Below are 14682 nucleotides of genomic sequence, written 5' to 3'. Positions count from 1 at the left end.
TTCTGGAAACTGTAGTTTAAGAGTGCTCCTAAGAGTTGTTGGGAGACCCCCTACACACCTCACAGAGCTACAGTTTCCAGAGTCCCCTGGGAATGTGGGTTGATTGATAAACCACACGGGGGATTGTAGCCCTGCCAGCAGTTTACTTGCATCATCAAGGTATGGAGGTGGGGGCAAATACTTTCGTGTGCAAGTGATTACAGAACGCTTCCCTAAGGGGACGGGGAAAACTTATAGATTTCCAGTACTGACACTTTGATTTTTTTAATAGAGAAGGAATCCTTTTAGTATGCAGTAGCAGTAAAGCTTGTTTGTAATTTTCTTTTTCAGCTCTGGGAATCTACTCATGGTCAGCTGACACATGAACGAGACTGCTTGTGTCCTTTGAACTGTGTGGCCTTTCACCCCGAGGGTCAATTGGTCGCTACCGGAGGGTGGGACAGAACTGTCACCGTCCTGGATGCTAATGAGATGAGTGTGACCTCGGTGAGGAAGGGGGAAATGTTCTAAATATGATTCAGTTGGTTAAAGGGGTGGGTTAAAGAGATAAAGGCAATGAAAACAGAGGGAGCTTTCAGATTTAGTCTGTTTCAGAGATGGGAGAATCTGGTCTTCAGATGTTTCCAAACTCCTATTAGCAAAGTCATTTAAATAACACAGCTGGAGTCTGGAGAGAAGAGTCTTGATAACATTTGACTGAGGAAAATGAACAAAGCAGCATATAATCTGAGAAGTAAATAGAAAATAGGGAGACGTTCAGCCAAATATACAGGGGGAAACTCTCTCAGAACTACACAGCCAATCAGAGCATGTGCTACCTCACTAGAAATCATGCCACTCTGCTAAGCCTCCTCCGTACCTGGTTAGCTGTCTTATTGATAACAGAATTAACCTTTAAGTTACAAATTGAAGCATCCCTGCTGTTTCACTTCTGACAACCACAACTCCCCTGATCCATTGCCTCTGCTGGCAGAGGGGGCTGGTGAGAGGTGAGAGTTACACTCCAACCACATCTGCCGAGTCGCAGGTTCCCCATCTTGACGCACCTCCTACAGAATGGAGCAGCTTTCTTGACTCCAGTTTCCCCTTACAGGTGATGAAAGGCCACGATTCCTCCATCCATTCCATTTCCTTCTCCTCGGCTGGAAATATTTTGGCAGCAGGAACCCTCATGGGATCTGTCCATCTCTGGTCGTGGCGGGAGGCTGTTGTCTTGAACACATTCTCAAGTCACTTGGGTTGCGTCTCTGTTGCTCTGTTCCTCCCAGGGGGCAAACTGCTCACAGCAGGAGAAGATTGCAAGGTGGTATTATTATTATTTATTAATTTTGTATTGATTGGGAATGGCTGGAATGTTGGGAAGAAGCATATGGAGAGTTGGGTGTATCCTTTCCAGAATCTTGGGAATTGTAGCTCCATGGCGTCGTCACTCTTAACAAACTACAGTTCTCAGGATACTTCAGTAGGGCAGCAGGGAAGCTATGACTGCTCATACAAGGTGTGACCAGAAAGTTCAGTGAATGGTCACAGAAATCGGACAGCGAGAAATATTCGAACATACAATCGGCATCGGCAACCCACAAATTGCTCACAGTTGTGCGTGGAGGTGAAGCTGTAACTCGAAATACAGTGTATGAGTGGTTTAAGTGTTTCCGTGAAGGGCGGCAAACCATCGAAGATGACCCTCGGTCTAGCAGACCGTGGATGAGCAGAACGGCAGCAAATGTCGACAGAGTTCATGAGTTATTGATGTGGGATTGATGTTTGTCCGTCCAAATGATGGCGGAAGAATTGCATATTTCGCGTGAAATCATTACTGAGGTTACTGAGTTGTCCCACCCTCCATATTCTCCTGATCTGGCCCCACCAAATTTCTTTCTTTTTCCAAAACTGAAATCTGCACTGAAAGGGCACAGGTTTCTCAACATTTCAAACATCCCAGCTGCTGTGACGAGGGAACTGAAAGCAGCACGAAAAGAGGACTTCTCCAGAAGCTTCCATCCATTTACAAATGTTGTCAACAGTGCATTGTATCAGAAGGGGGCCTACTTTGAAGGCCTGTAAGGCATGTACATTCAAATATTTCTCACTGTCCGATTTATGTGACCATTCACCGAACTTTCCGGTCACACCTTGTAGAATCACAGAATTTGAGTTGGAAGGGACCCCTGAAGTGTTAAAGTGGCATAATAATGCTTTAAACGGTGTGGATGCGGCCACCGAAGAGATAGTTGGTGTTAACAGCATCGCAGGAGGGCTCTCTTCTCGGTGTGATGTGTGTTTGTCTTTGCCCCTAGCATAACTGACTTGGTGCGTTCTGAGTTTCAGGTCCAGCTTTGGGCAGGTCACCAGGGGCAGCTGTGGAGCACCTTGGGGTCAGGAATCTCCTCCCCAGCTCTGTGCACTGCAGCCAGCCCCGATTGCAGCCGCTTGGCTGTGGGGCACCATTCGGGAGACCTCCGGATCTTCACGCATCCTTGGCGTATGTTATGCATTTTGTCTCCTTGTTTGAATCCTCAACGAAACCCTGCGGCATCCCATATGTTGTTGGATTTCTGCTCCCATCAGCCTCGGCAAGAGCAGCCCAGTGGTCAGGGAATATGGGAGGTGCAGTCCAACAATATCTCAAGGGCACCATATTGGTTGTTCCTAGTGTTAATATAATGATATATATGCTGCCCACCTTACTGGGTTGCCCCAGTAAGAATTGCTACCCAGGTGCAATTCTATCCTGGAGGACTGGTCTTCGGCACTCCCAAGTTCTTCCGTTTTATTTCTGTCTCTCTTAGACACTCCACTGCCCCACTGTGCTGCAACGGGGGTAGCTTTCTGCAGCCTGGCGTGGCTGGACAGCCTCCACCTGGTTGGGGGCAGCAGCGACGGGTCCCTGTGTGTCACAAACACCTCCCAGCACAGCCGCCCTGGCCTCCGTAAGCTGCAAGGCCACAAAGGAGCCGTGACGGGCCTCGCCGTCTTCGAGAAGCTGGTGGCGTCGGTGTCAGGTGATTTGGAGAAGTCCCTAGTGGCAGGCGTTACATTGCTTGCCTTCCTTTCCCCATCCCTGCCTCTCCTTGGGGCTTCAGCCAGAAGCTGTGGATGAAAAGAAGGGAGAGTTTGCAGGGCTGGATAAGGCAGGGGTTGCTTTAGACGAGAGTGAGCAACTTGTCTTTTGCTTTGCAAACTGCAGGACAGTGGAAGGAGAGAGGGAAGCTTGTAGTAAGAGGCAGAGCTGATGTTTCCCACCCTGTCTGAAAAACCTTGGCGATCCATTTTCAGTCATTGTAGGACTATATTGAGTTTAGATGGACCCAATACTCTTGATAAGAGCTTTCTATCTTTCTCCAATTCTTCCCTCCTTCCTTCCTTCCTCTCTCCCTCTCCCCCTCCCATTGTATTCTGGCTACACCAGCCTACTCGAGAACCGCTTGTTTCAAGATTTCTCTAGAGTAGGCCTTCAAAGAGTTGGCTTTCTTTGCTGGCCCAGCGACTGAAAGCAGAGCAACTTCTAGCAGAGCAACTAGGGCCCTGAATTGTCAAAGTCTGTGGGGAGAGCAAAGGCCAGGGACCTAGCCGGAAGCAGCTTGCTGCAGTCGCCATTTTGTTAGAGGTGTCCGTGGCAGAGGAGAAGCTGGCTGCACAGCCCTGTCCTCCATCTGGGTCAGTGAGGACTGAGTAGAGTCTGAGGGTCAGACAAAGAGGCCTAGACCTACCTGATCCCTCAGTCTGAGGCTCCCCATTTTTCTCCAGAATTTCCCCCCTCATATTCCTTTTCTCTTTTCTAGAGGATTTCACTGTCCAGCTGTGGTTTTCAGAGACTCTGAGACCAATGGATCCTGCTTTAGATGCTGACATCTTGCCCCTTGCTGTCCTCCGGGGTCACACCGGTGGGGTGACATGCTGCGCCTTCAGCCTTGACGGCCGCTACCTTGCCACGGGAGGCAAAGACCGGGTGAGTAAGGCAGCCTTGTCTCGAGGAGAGGGCTTCTCCGCATGGTCCAGCAATGGGGGCACAGAGCTCCTTTGGAAGAGCAGCTTTTTTTAATCTTCCCCTCGCAATACACACCTTCAAGTAGATGTTGACATGCGCTCAGAGCAATTGTGAGGCTCAGCTGGCCTAACTTATATCTCAGATGCCCCAGAATCCTTTGCAGCATACTTCTTGGCAGAGGGGATGCTGCGGCAGAGGCAGGAAACCTTTTTCAGCCTAAGGGGGCCGCATTGCCTCCAAGGCAAGTTTTTGAGGGCCGCATGACAGTAATGTGCAGGGCCAGAGGTAGAAGATGCGAATTTTTCCTCTTGTGCAGTGGGCAAGTGTCTGTGGCGCACATTCCAGCCAGGCAAAAGTATTCAAGGCAGGGTGCAGAGCAGGGACATGGAGGAGTCCTAAGGGCCACACACAAAAACCTAGAGGGCCACATTCTGCTTCCAAGTCGGAGGTTGCCCATTCCTGTGATATGTAAAGGCAGCAAGTGGGGGAGGCGGAGCAGAGTAAGGAACAGGGCAAAAAACTGGTGTAATGTTAACAAAACGTAGGTCCTTATTTTATTATTTCCACTGTGTTCTGCTCCGGTTTTCAGGCGTTGTTTCTCTGGGATGTCAGGGACCCCTCCCAGAAGACCCCTTCCCTCTGGCGCTCACTGCCTTTCTGCCACAAGGACTGGATCTCCTGCTGCGCCTGGGCAGGCCCCATGTTGGTGAGTTTGGACGGCCACTGCACAGAGTGGGTGGGTAGGTGGGCTTTTCATGCACGAAGAATAATCCCAGAAACAGAGGGGGGAGGAACAAACAGAGCCAGCTTATGACCCCTTCCCAAAGGATAGGTCTGGGCACCCACCTGTTTAACCTAGCAGCTCTTTGCTAGGTTAACCTAGTTGGCTCCTGCATGCAATGAGTGGGGAGGAAAGCTAGTATTTGGGCACAAGGGGAGCTAACAAACTGCTCTTGGGTTGTGTTGGACTCCCAGCTCTCATCAGTTGCAGCCAGCAGGGCCAATAGTGAATATTTATTATTTGGATTCAAAGGACGGCCCGGTAGGGATGGGAGAAGGCAGGGATTTCAGTTCTGGCATGTATTCATCATGCTTGTCACTGTTTCCATTACGATGCAGTTTGGTTTCTGCTAAACATTACGTGTCTCCTGTTAAACATAAATTACAAAACCGTCTACATTAGATTAAGACATGCCGTGATGTCAGCAAATATTAGTGATAAAGAGTCCACTTAATCCCCTTAGGAATGATTTTAAAGTGACAGATTGGTGAGATATCTCACCAATTTTTAAAGTCTAAATGTGATGTTAGTATATAGATGCTATTTATGAAACGAATTGTTTTATTGATTTTCTGGTCTCTGACCGTAATAAAGACTATTCATTCAAACCGTCTACATAACTTATGTAACTTACATTCATTTGAGTGTCAGAACGACGGCAAAAAGTCGTCAATTACATATCCTTTGCGGACCTCCAAACGACGTGAGTGAATCCCATTTGACTAATTTCTGTTCCTGACAACAGGCAGACATGTGAATTGCAGCATTTGTTCACTTCCTTTTCTACGTCCCTCTGAATTCTCTGGCATCCCTAGGCCCCGGAGCAGGTACCAGTGAAGGGCCCTTGTCAGGGTGTTGGAATGGTGGCAACTGCCCCAAGGATGCTAGCCTTAATGTGTTTGGTACCCTGGTGATAACTTGCCAGCTGATTATTTGGAACATCTTTCCCTCCTGTCATCTTCCAATGGGAGTATCACTCACGGCAGGTCTCCTAAATCTAGCAGCCTCTGACGTGCATCCCACCATTTCTAACTACCTGCCTGTCCTTTGCATTGTTCCCCAACCAGCTCACTGGCTCCAACGACTGCACCGTCTGCCTCTGGGATCCCAAAACTGGCCAGCGCCTCCAGGAATTCCTGGGCCACCAAAGCCCCGTATGCAGTGTCACGAGTGAGGTAGGCAAAAGAATCCGTTTGAGGCTTCGTCCTTCATTTTTCTACCTTGGCCCTAGACCAGGGGTCTGCAACCTTTAAGACAAAAAGAGCCACTTGGACCCGTTTCCGAAGAAAAGAAAAAAAACTGGGAGCCGCAAAACCATTGCGACATTTAAAACAAATATAACACTGCATATATTGTTTCTTACCTTAAGTCAAAGGGCAATTCTAAAATGCAGCAGGGTGACTTTTAAAACATGAAGTTTTTTACCCACCAAAAATGGTGACCTCCAACATGTGGGCCACTGCCCAACACGGATGCAAGTACCAAGTATAGACCCAGAAGCTCATAGCACAATTTAGACAGGTAATGAAGAGCAGGTAATGAAGGCAAAATGGCAAAATATCATGAAACGCTCCCCCCCCCCCCGCCAAACAACAAGCACTGTATTAAAGGAACCGTCCGTACGCCTGACGCTGCAGGGGCAAATCTAGAAGGGGAAATCCAACCCCCCAGAATACTTCTGCCCCATGAACAGCACTGCCGCCGCTGCTTGAATGCTCTCGCCCCACGGCCAGCCCTATTGGCCAGCAGAGGGGCTGGGCAAGGCAGCTGAGAGGGGCTGAAGCAGGGGGCTGATCACGTCCCCCCTGCAGGCGCGGGAAAACATTCCTTCAGAATGGATAAAACCCTTTGACTGAAACATGGGAAGGGGGATGCCCGCTTCTAGGGGGCAGGGGCCCCCTGGGCCGCTGCCCCCTCCTGCCCCCCCATCGGTACGGCCATGCTTGGGCCCCTTTCGCCACGCTGCTTAAGGGAAGTCTCCTGCGCCCCCCCCCGAAACAGAGCCCGGGACCGGTCGTCCCCTGAGCTTTTCCCCGCGCCGTCATCTGGCCGGCAACTCCGGAGCAGAAGGAAGAGCCAAAGGCCCAGTAGCAAGGGGGTCCTCCTCACCTCCTCTGGCACCGCCCGCCCCCGGGGGCCTCTTCCACTTTTTTAAAAGAGGGCTTCGCCCTCGCCCTTGCCCGCCGCCCCTGGCCCAGCCCGCAGCTGCCTCCTTACCTCATCGAGTCGTCGCGCCTCGTCGAATCGCAGCACCCAGCAGCTCCACCAGCAGCAGCCAAACACAGGAGGGAAACTGCTGAGGTCTGCGCTGGCATGAAACGAGGCACGCATGAGCAGCACAGCCGCCGGCAAGGTAGAGAAGTGGGTGGGCGCAGGTGGGCCAGCAGCGCGGCGCAGCGCCCCCTACATTTCGGCGCTAAACGCACCGGCCCTGCCCGGAGCCGCAGCAAAGGTGTCAAAGAGCCGCATGCGGCTCCGGAGCCGCGGGTTGCAGACCCCCGCCCTAGACGCTTTCCCGAATTCTGCAAAGCACTCTGGATTGGACTTTGCGGCCTCTAAAATGAAGAGGTGGGCAAGTCACGGAACGTCCTTTTCTTCATCTGCCTGAAATGGCACCTGAGGGGACAAACCAGATGTCTCGCGTTAAAGACATGTTTGCTTTTAACGTTCATATTTTTCTGGTTGTGGCTGGAGGGAGTTGTACTCCAAAACCTCTGGGGGAGCGCCAAGGTGGGTGAAGACTACAAATAGCATCGGCAGTGGGTGGGATAGAAACCTATCTAGGTTTTAGCAGGTGTGGAGGGGAAACTTCTTGCCTTCTCTTCCCCTCCTGAAGAGAATCCCTCCTTTTTTGGGAAAATGCCATATTTGCATTGGGAGCAAATCTCCCACAGACACCAGCCGCCACAGCGAATCCTTACGTTAAAAAGCAAAAACGAAGAAACACCACCGTACAGGTTAAAAATCGGAGCATTGCAGAGTTGGAAGGCACCAGGAGCTGGTTTTATGTAGTGCAGCCCCCTGCAATGCAGGAATCTCTTGCCCAGCGTGGGGCTGAGTACAGATAACATCTTACCATCTTGCATAGTTTGGCCTTGAGTGTCTTATGGATGCCATTAAAAAAACCTCAGTGCTGTTCCCAGGTCCTCCCAGGTCCATTCTAGCCTCCCTGACTCTATTATTGACCTTGTCTCTGTGGCCTATCCTGCCTTGGCTCCCCTTTGACACAACCAGTCCTTCAGCCTGGGGTGGGGAACCCATTTTTCTTCCCGGGGACCACATTCCTTTCTGGGCAGGCTCCCTGGGGCCACATGCCAGTGGTGGGTGGGGCCAGAGGCAAAAGTGGGTGGTGCAACAAATGTTCCCCGCACAACGCAATCTCCTCCATCCATGTAAGCAAGAATCGCTATCAAGAGTACAAGGGCCTGTTCCACCCAGGCAAAACCACTTTGGGGCGGTGAATTGAGGGGTGCGGCCTGCTGGAAGGAATCCGATGGCCGGATACGGCCCCTGGTCCTGAGGTTCCCCATCCCTGCCTTAACTCTGTGCATGGAACGCTTGTTGCAGTCGTCCTCTGGATAAATATGCACGGCCTTGGTTCATCCCTTGTTGACCGCTACTCTTTCCGGTTCCTGTGACAGAAAGAACATGTGTTCTCCGTGGGCAGGGATGGGATGCTGGTGGTGTGGAACCAACAGGGGCTGGAGATGACTCGCTTCCTGGCTCACCCTGACCGGGCCAACCACTGTGCAGGCTTCAGAGACCCACGTAAGATACTTCAGCCACCACTTTCTGAAAATCTGGGGGAGGGAAATGAGCTCTGAAATTCTGGTGTCCGTGCGTATTTGCATTTATTTTAGATGAGCATATCGTTAAGGTTCACATGAATATGTACAAGTTGCTCAAATTGTTCACTGTCCAAGTAAGGCATTGCAAGCAGCCCTTTCAAGACCATAGATCTGAGCTGCTGTCTAGCAGATTTTGAACTTGGTAATGTTAAGAATACCAAGGTCTGGCAGGGGGCTGTGAGTTGCTGAGCAGTTTGGCCTCCCTGAAGAAGCTTAGCTTAATTACGTGACTGAAGAAGACCTTTCCTTGGTTCCTGCAAAGCCACCTCTACGTGAGGAAGTTTGCTGTTTTTAGTTGCCAGTTAGATGAGGAAGATTTCAGTGAATGTGGAAATAATAATAATGATTTTATAAATGGCCAGAATTAGAGGGGGGGAAAGTGAAAACAGATTTTCAAAGTGGGGAAGTATTGCCCTGAGGGGTATTGTCACTTGGAACAGCTTTGTGCTGTTAGTACATTTCTTTTTTCCTTTTTTTACACAGGGGAAAAAGAGTTTATTTTGGCTGCAGCCGGCGGTGATGGCACAGTGAAACTTTGGAAGCCCCTGAAGGTAAGAGATGGGGGGGGGAGAAGTATGTGTGTATGTGTTGTTGTTGTTGTTCAGTCGTGTCCGACTCTTCGTGACCCTAAACTAACCTTCGCCAACCTAGTGCTCTCTCCAGATGTTTAGACTACAACTCCCATCAGCCCCTAGCCAGCACCCTGTGCTATCTGATGGGAATTGTAGTCCAGAACATCTGGAGAGAGCACCAGGCTGGTGAAGGCTGCACTAAACAAAAATGCCCTTGAAAGTTTGGCTGGTGATTTGACTTCTCAAAGACTCTGCAGTTACTTGCATTAAGGGCAGCTGTTATCCATAGTTGCCTAATAAATACCTTAACGTTTACCTGTTAGGCTCTATTCCCTCCAGATGTTTTTAGACTACAATTCCCATTGGGGTTGGTGTGTTGTGCGACAATGAGATTGAGTATTTGTGGTGGTGGGGGGAGGCTTAGTTAATTTCATTGTACACAGGTTGTACCTTGACAATAAAGGTTTTATTATTATTATTATTAACAATACACCTGGTAGGCAGGCTGAGACCCTACCTGCCCGCGGACTGTCTTGCCAGAGTGGTGCATGATCTAGTTATCTCTCGCTTGGACTATTGCAATGCACTGTACGTGGGGCTACCTTTGAAGGTGACCCGGAAACTACAACTAATCCAGAATGTGGCAGTCAGACTGGTGACTGGGAGCGGCTGCCGAGACCCCATAACACCGGTCCTACATTGGCTCCCCCTATGTTTCCGAGCACAATTCAAAGTGTTGGTGCTGACCTTTAAAGCCCTAGACGGCCTTGGCCCAGTATACCTGAAGGAGCGGCTTAAATTCTTACCTGGTGGATCAACTTTTAGGTATCATTCTTGTTGTTAGTGGATCGGAGCCAACCTGGTCTGCCCTGCACCTACACCATAATAATCTCTCCCGCCTGGGCAACTCTTAGCACCTAGACCCCAAGCCCTGTTCTGCCTCCCAGCTCCTTGTTCACTCGTTTCCCGTTTCCTCACAGCTGGCAGAACCTGACATCTTCCCTGGCCACTGCGCTGCCGTCTGTGGGGCTGCTGCTTCCCCAGCATCTTCCTCTTTCCTGACAATATCCAAAGACAACACAGTCCGAGTGTGGGCCACCCCCAAGGAAGAGGGTTAGTATGGGGGGGGGGGGTGGCGGGCCTGCTCGCAGCTCCCTGCTCTTCCTGCATTTGTGGATTGAACCAAAAGGTGGGCTGGGCCAGGGGAGCCCGGTTGCTTGTGTTTTGCGTCCATTACCAAAGAGCACGATGGAGCATTGCCCATCTGCATTCTACCGAGGGAGGCCATTGGTCCACCTAGCACAGTATTGTCTATGTGGATTGGCTCTGGGCTCTCCAGAAATTCAGGCAGATCCTTCCTAGCCCTCCTTGGCGATTAAAAGCGGAAGCCTTCTGCATGCAAGGCAGTTAAGCTCTCCCACTGAGCTTACAGGCCTCCCCACGCTTAATGGCCAATTTGGGTGTGTTCGTTTGGTGTCAGAAATTTTGTGTTCACATGATTAAACCAGCTGTGTTTGGAGTTGAGGGTGGAGGAGGGAGAGATTTCCAGCTGACAACACATTGCGACTCCACCCTTTCTCCTCACTGTGCACATTAGGGTCGCACAAACACCATCCATTTCATGCACACACCCCCAAGAATCCTGCGAACTACCCCCTCATACAGCTACAATTCCCAGTGCCCTTGACAAACCACGGTTCTCAGCATTCTTGGAGAGAAGTTGCATGTGACCCAATACGCTTTTAAAAACTGCAAACTGGTTGGTCCCAGCTCATCGTTGTCTTGCTGAGCTGTTTTCCCCCTTGCTCACTAGCAGGGGCTGCCAAAGACCTTCCCCCTCACCACGGTGCCGTCACGGCCTTGGCCTGGTCCCCTGATGGGGACTTCGTTGTGTCTGGTGGGGAACGCGGAGAACTGGTCCTCTGGCACGAAGCCAAGGCTGTGGAGAAAGTGAAGGTAAGCCCAAGGGCGCTGGACTCCCCAACATCATCTGAAGGGCCACAGCTTCCTCACCCCTCGCCTCTTCAGTGCCGGAAAGCAGGCTTGGAGGGAGAAGCCGCTGTCTGGTGGCAAACTGAGAATCATAGAGTTGGAAGGGATTCCTGAGGGTCATTCAGTCCAACCCCCTGCAGCGCAGGAATCTTTTGCCCATCGTGGGGCTCGAACCCACGGCCCCGAGATTGAGAGTCTCGTGCTCTACCGACTGAGCTATCCCAAGAGAGATTTGTCGTCCAAATGCACCTTGGGCTTCATCCCAGCCCTTTGGTGTAGCAAACCGTTGTGTGAGTGGCTTCGCTTCTTTCGCCATCCAGGCCGGCCTGCGTTGCATCAGTGCCTTAGCCTTCACTTCCACCTGCACCATCCTTGTGGCAGCTGATGGGATCAGCCTCTGGTACATAAGCAGGCAGCGCGATGGGGCCGTCAGGTAAGGTTGCACAAACCGTCCCAATGTGAGCCACTTGCCCTGGAAGTGCCTGACTGCACGATGGAGCTCTCAGCCCCATAACCAAGAGAGAGCTCCTCCGGGACTTTGCTTCTGCACAGCATGTCGCTGATCCTGAGTTTTTTTGTATTCTTCTCTGTGTGTGTGTATTTCTCCCTTTTCCCGTTGCACAGCTTGACCCGCAGGAAGTGCCTGCGCCAAGCAGAGGAGTCTTCTGCGCTCTGTGTGGGGGTGCTGAGGCCCAGCGGCCCCATAGTCCTAGGAATGGCCAACGGAGACCTGCTGGTGCTGCAGCCTGGAGCCGAGAGCTTCCAGCAGAACCCGTGAGTTGGGAGAACGGCGGCCCTCGAGGGGCTGGGGGAAGACATCTCTGGGTGGTGGAACAGTCTTACTTCCGTGGCTCCAATGCTGATCTTCTTCACCTCCATCCCAGATACACAGACAAAGTGTGGGATTTCCAGCAGCACGTGAGCTTTGACATATCTGTGTCCGAGGAGGAGGAGGAGTGTATCTTTCACATCTGGGACTCCATGCACAGCCCGACCTTGTTCAAGATGGTGAGTGGCCACTGGGGCAAGGCCCAGGCGGGAATCACCACAGGATTTGGCCAGTTGGTGAGCTCTGAGCCTGCCAGGCTGCGTCTACCTGCATAGGTAAAGGTAAAAGTACCCCTGACCGTTAGGTCCAGTCGCGGACGACTCTGGGGTTGCGGTGCTCATCTTGCTTTATTGGCCGAGGGAGCTGGTGTACAGCTTCCGGGTCATGTGGCCAACATGACTAAGCCGCTTTCTGGCGAACCAGAGCAGTGCATGGAAACGCCGTTTACCTTCCCGCCGGAGTGGTACCTACTTATCTACTTGCACTTGATGTGCTTTCGAACTGCTAGGTTGGCAGGAGCTGGGACTGAGCAACGGGAGCTCACCCTGTCGCAGGGATTCAAACCGCCAACCTTCTGATCGGCAAGCCCTAGGCTCTGTGGTTTAACCCACGGCGCCACCCCCGCTTATTATTGGTGGATTGATTGCATTGACATCCCACCTTTTTCTCAAAGGGAGCTCAAGGTGACTTTCATGGTTCTCCCCCATTTCATCCCCACAGCAACCCTTTGAGGTAGGCTAGGGTGAAGGGGGCAGTGACTGGCCCAGGGAGCTCCATGTGGGGGACTTGAGCCCAGGTTTCCCAAGTCCTAGCGGAAACTATGTACAAAGTCTCCTGATCTCTTTAACGTTTTGAAAGAAGTGCCCAGGGATACTATCAGCTCAGAAAGCAGCTCCATTGTTGGCTTTAAGCAAGCATATATGCTCTCTGGCCTCCCCAGATTGCTCATCCCACACCTGAGCTTCCTGTTACCCACCCTCATTCCAGGTACTTGCGGTGATGCCTGGTTTTTGCAGGAATTGTTCCACCAGGCTGTCCAGCCCAAAAGGAGATCCTGCAGCTCAGTTGCCGTTGTGGCATGGCTGCCTCAATTATTCTGTGATGTGTTGTGCCCTTGGTCTGACCCAAGGCAGGTGGAGCGTGGGTCTTCTGCCAGGAGAGGCCTGCTAATTTCTTGAGTTGCCCTTTCCTCACCAGAGCCTTCTTCTGTTTGTTCCTTTAGAGGGTAACCGAATCTGGGAAGTTAGAAGACACAGACGCCCTGGAGAAGATACCATGGGTACCCAAAAGGCCCTCAGTTTGGGTCACTGTTGCCCGGCAGGTCAAAGGTGAGGCCGAGACCAGGTTCCTGCTTATCCCCGTCTCACTTTTATATTTTTTGAGAGAGAGACTTTTGCTCAACCAAAATGCCACTCTTGCGCTCAGAAGCTTCTTGTTGCTCGTTGTTGTGCAGACGTACTTGAAACTATAGGGGTGTCCCCTGCTTGGCGGCCTGCCTCTGGAATGAAATCACATTTAATGGGCTTAAAACTTTTGATAGCTAAGATTCCAATAATTTAGTAGGTTGTAACTGGGTGGAGATTGGCACGGTGCAGGGGTAGCCAAATACTCCAGACTGAAATTCCCATAAGACTCAGCAAGCATGGAAGTTGTAGTCAAATGAGATCTGGCAGGCGCCATATTGGCTACTCCAGCATAGAATATGAAAAGCCCTGTAAAAGACAGCAGAAATCAGTTTGCGTTAGAAAGGTGGGTGCGTAAGTGGTAGATTTTGTATACGGGCTTGTGGGCACCTGGTTGGCCACCATGAGAACAACAGGATGCTGGATTACAGGCCTGATCTAGCAGAGCTCCAGCTGATATGAAAGGAGTGGAGTTAGGGTTGGTGGGAGAGATGCACTCTAATTCTGGCTTTTCCATTGGGGCAGGTAAACTCCTATTATGCGCAGACTCTGAAGGATGCCTCTGGACTCAGACCCGGCATACTGAGGAGAGAATGGAGAAATGGAAACCTGACGGCTGGCAGAGGAAAAAGGCAAGTCCCTAGGGGTGAGGGGAGAAGATGGGGACCCACCTGCGCATGACTCATCAGCCTGAGCAGCGGGCGGGATGCCTCCCGGGTGCAATTTTGAGTCACGTGCCAGTGGAAGTGACAGGGATTTTGAGCCCTTGCCTACCTCTGGGGCCTGATCCAGTTTGGAGGTGCTTGCATACAGTTCACTTGCAGTGCATCCATATCTAGGGGAACTGCAGTTCTGTAAAGGAAGGTAGTTTTAGGTCTCTTGGCAGGAAAATCTAAGCTTCCTGGAGAAACCAAGGTTATGTAGTGTAAACCAAAAAGAGCAGAAGTTGCTTACAAAACGATCTTAATGTTTGTGGCATGGATGCACTTTTGTTCTTCTGGTGGAGCAGGAAAATCCTGCCTTGTGGGGAACAGTAAAAAAAAAGTCCACTGGAATTCTGCTAACTTTGCTGAAACCAGACAATTACTTTACATGCTGTTTTTTAATGAGATGAAATTGCCCTGAGTGCATTACATGCATTCATCATGCTGCATTTAGACTGGCTTGTGAACCATTTTGAGCACAGATGCATTTTAGTAAATGCAGTGTAATAGATAGTTACACTGTGAGTATGCAAAGTAGCTTTAAAAATGCTCTCGGGGCTTGAGA

General features: G+C 50.9%; 1 protein-coding gene across 1 annotated transcript in view; it reads left to right on the top strand.

Moving 5' to 3' along the window:
• TEP1 (telomerase associated protein 1) overlaps positions 1-14682 on the top strand; it is a 57750-nt gene that overhangs the window by 42265 nt on the left and 803 nt on the right. The window contains exons 38-53 of the mRNA XM_033168898.1: positions 331-486; positions 1094-1303; positions 2329-2482; positions 2790-3002; positions 3783-3949; positions 4578-4694; positions 5837-5944; positions 8411-8537; positions 9101-9168; positions 10170-10302; positions 11003-11145; positions 11502-11614; positions 11806-11955; positions 12066-12189; positions 13233-13338; positions 13939-14045. Of these exons, the coding sequence (XP_033024789.1) occupies positions 331-486; positions 1094-1303; positions 2329-2482; positions 2790-3002; positions 3783-3949; positions 4578-4694; positions 5837-5944; positions 8411-8537; positions 9101-9168; positions 10170-10302; positions 11003-11145; positions 11502-11614; positions 11806-11955; positions 12066-12189; positions 13233-13338; positions 13939-14045 (2196 nt within the window). The remainder of the gene's footprint in view (positions 1-330; positions 487-1093; positions 1304-2328; positions 2483-2789; positions 3003-3782; positions 3950-4577; positions 4695-5836; positions 5945-8410; positions 8538-9100; positions 9169-10169; positions 10303-11002; positions 11146-11501; positions 11615-11805; positions 11956-12065; positions 12190-13232; positions 13339-13938; positions 14046-14682) is intronic.

The sequence above is a fragment of the Lacerta agilis genome, chromosome 14 (assembly GCF_009819535.1).
Source record: "Lacerta agilis isolate rLacAgi1 chromosome 14, rLacAgi1.pri, whole genome shotgun sequence".
Classification (NCBI taxonomy): domain Eukaryota; kingdom Metazoa; phylum Chordata; class Lepidosauria; order Squamata; family Lacertidae; genus Lacerta; species Lacerta agilis.
Note: the sequence above shows the minus strand (reverse complement) of the source record. Positions and strands in the feature narration are given on the sequence as shown.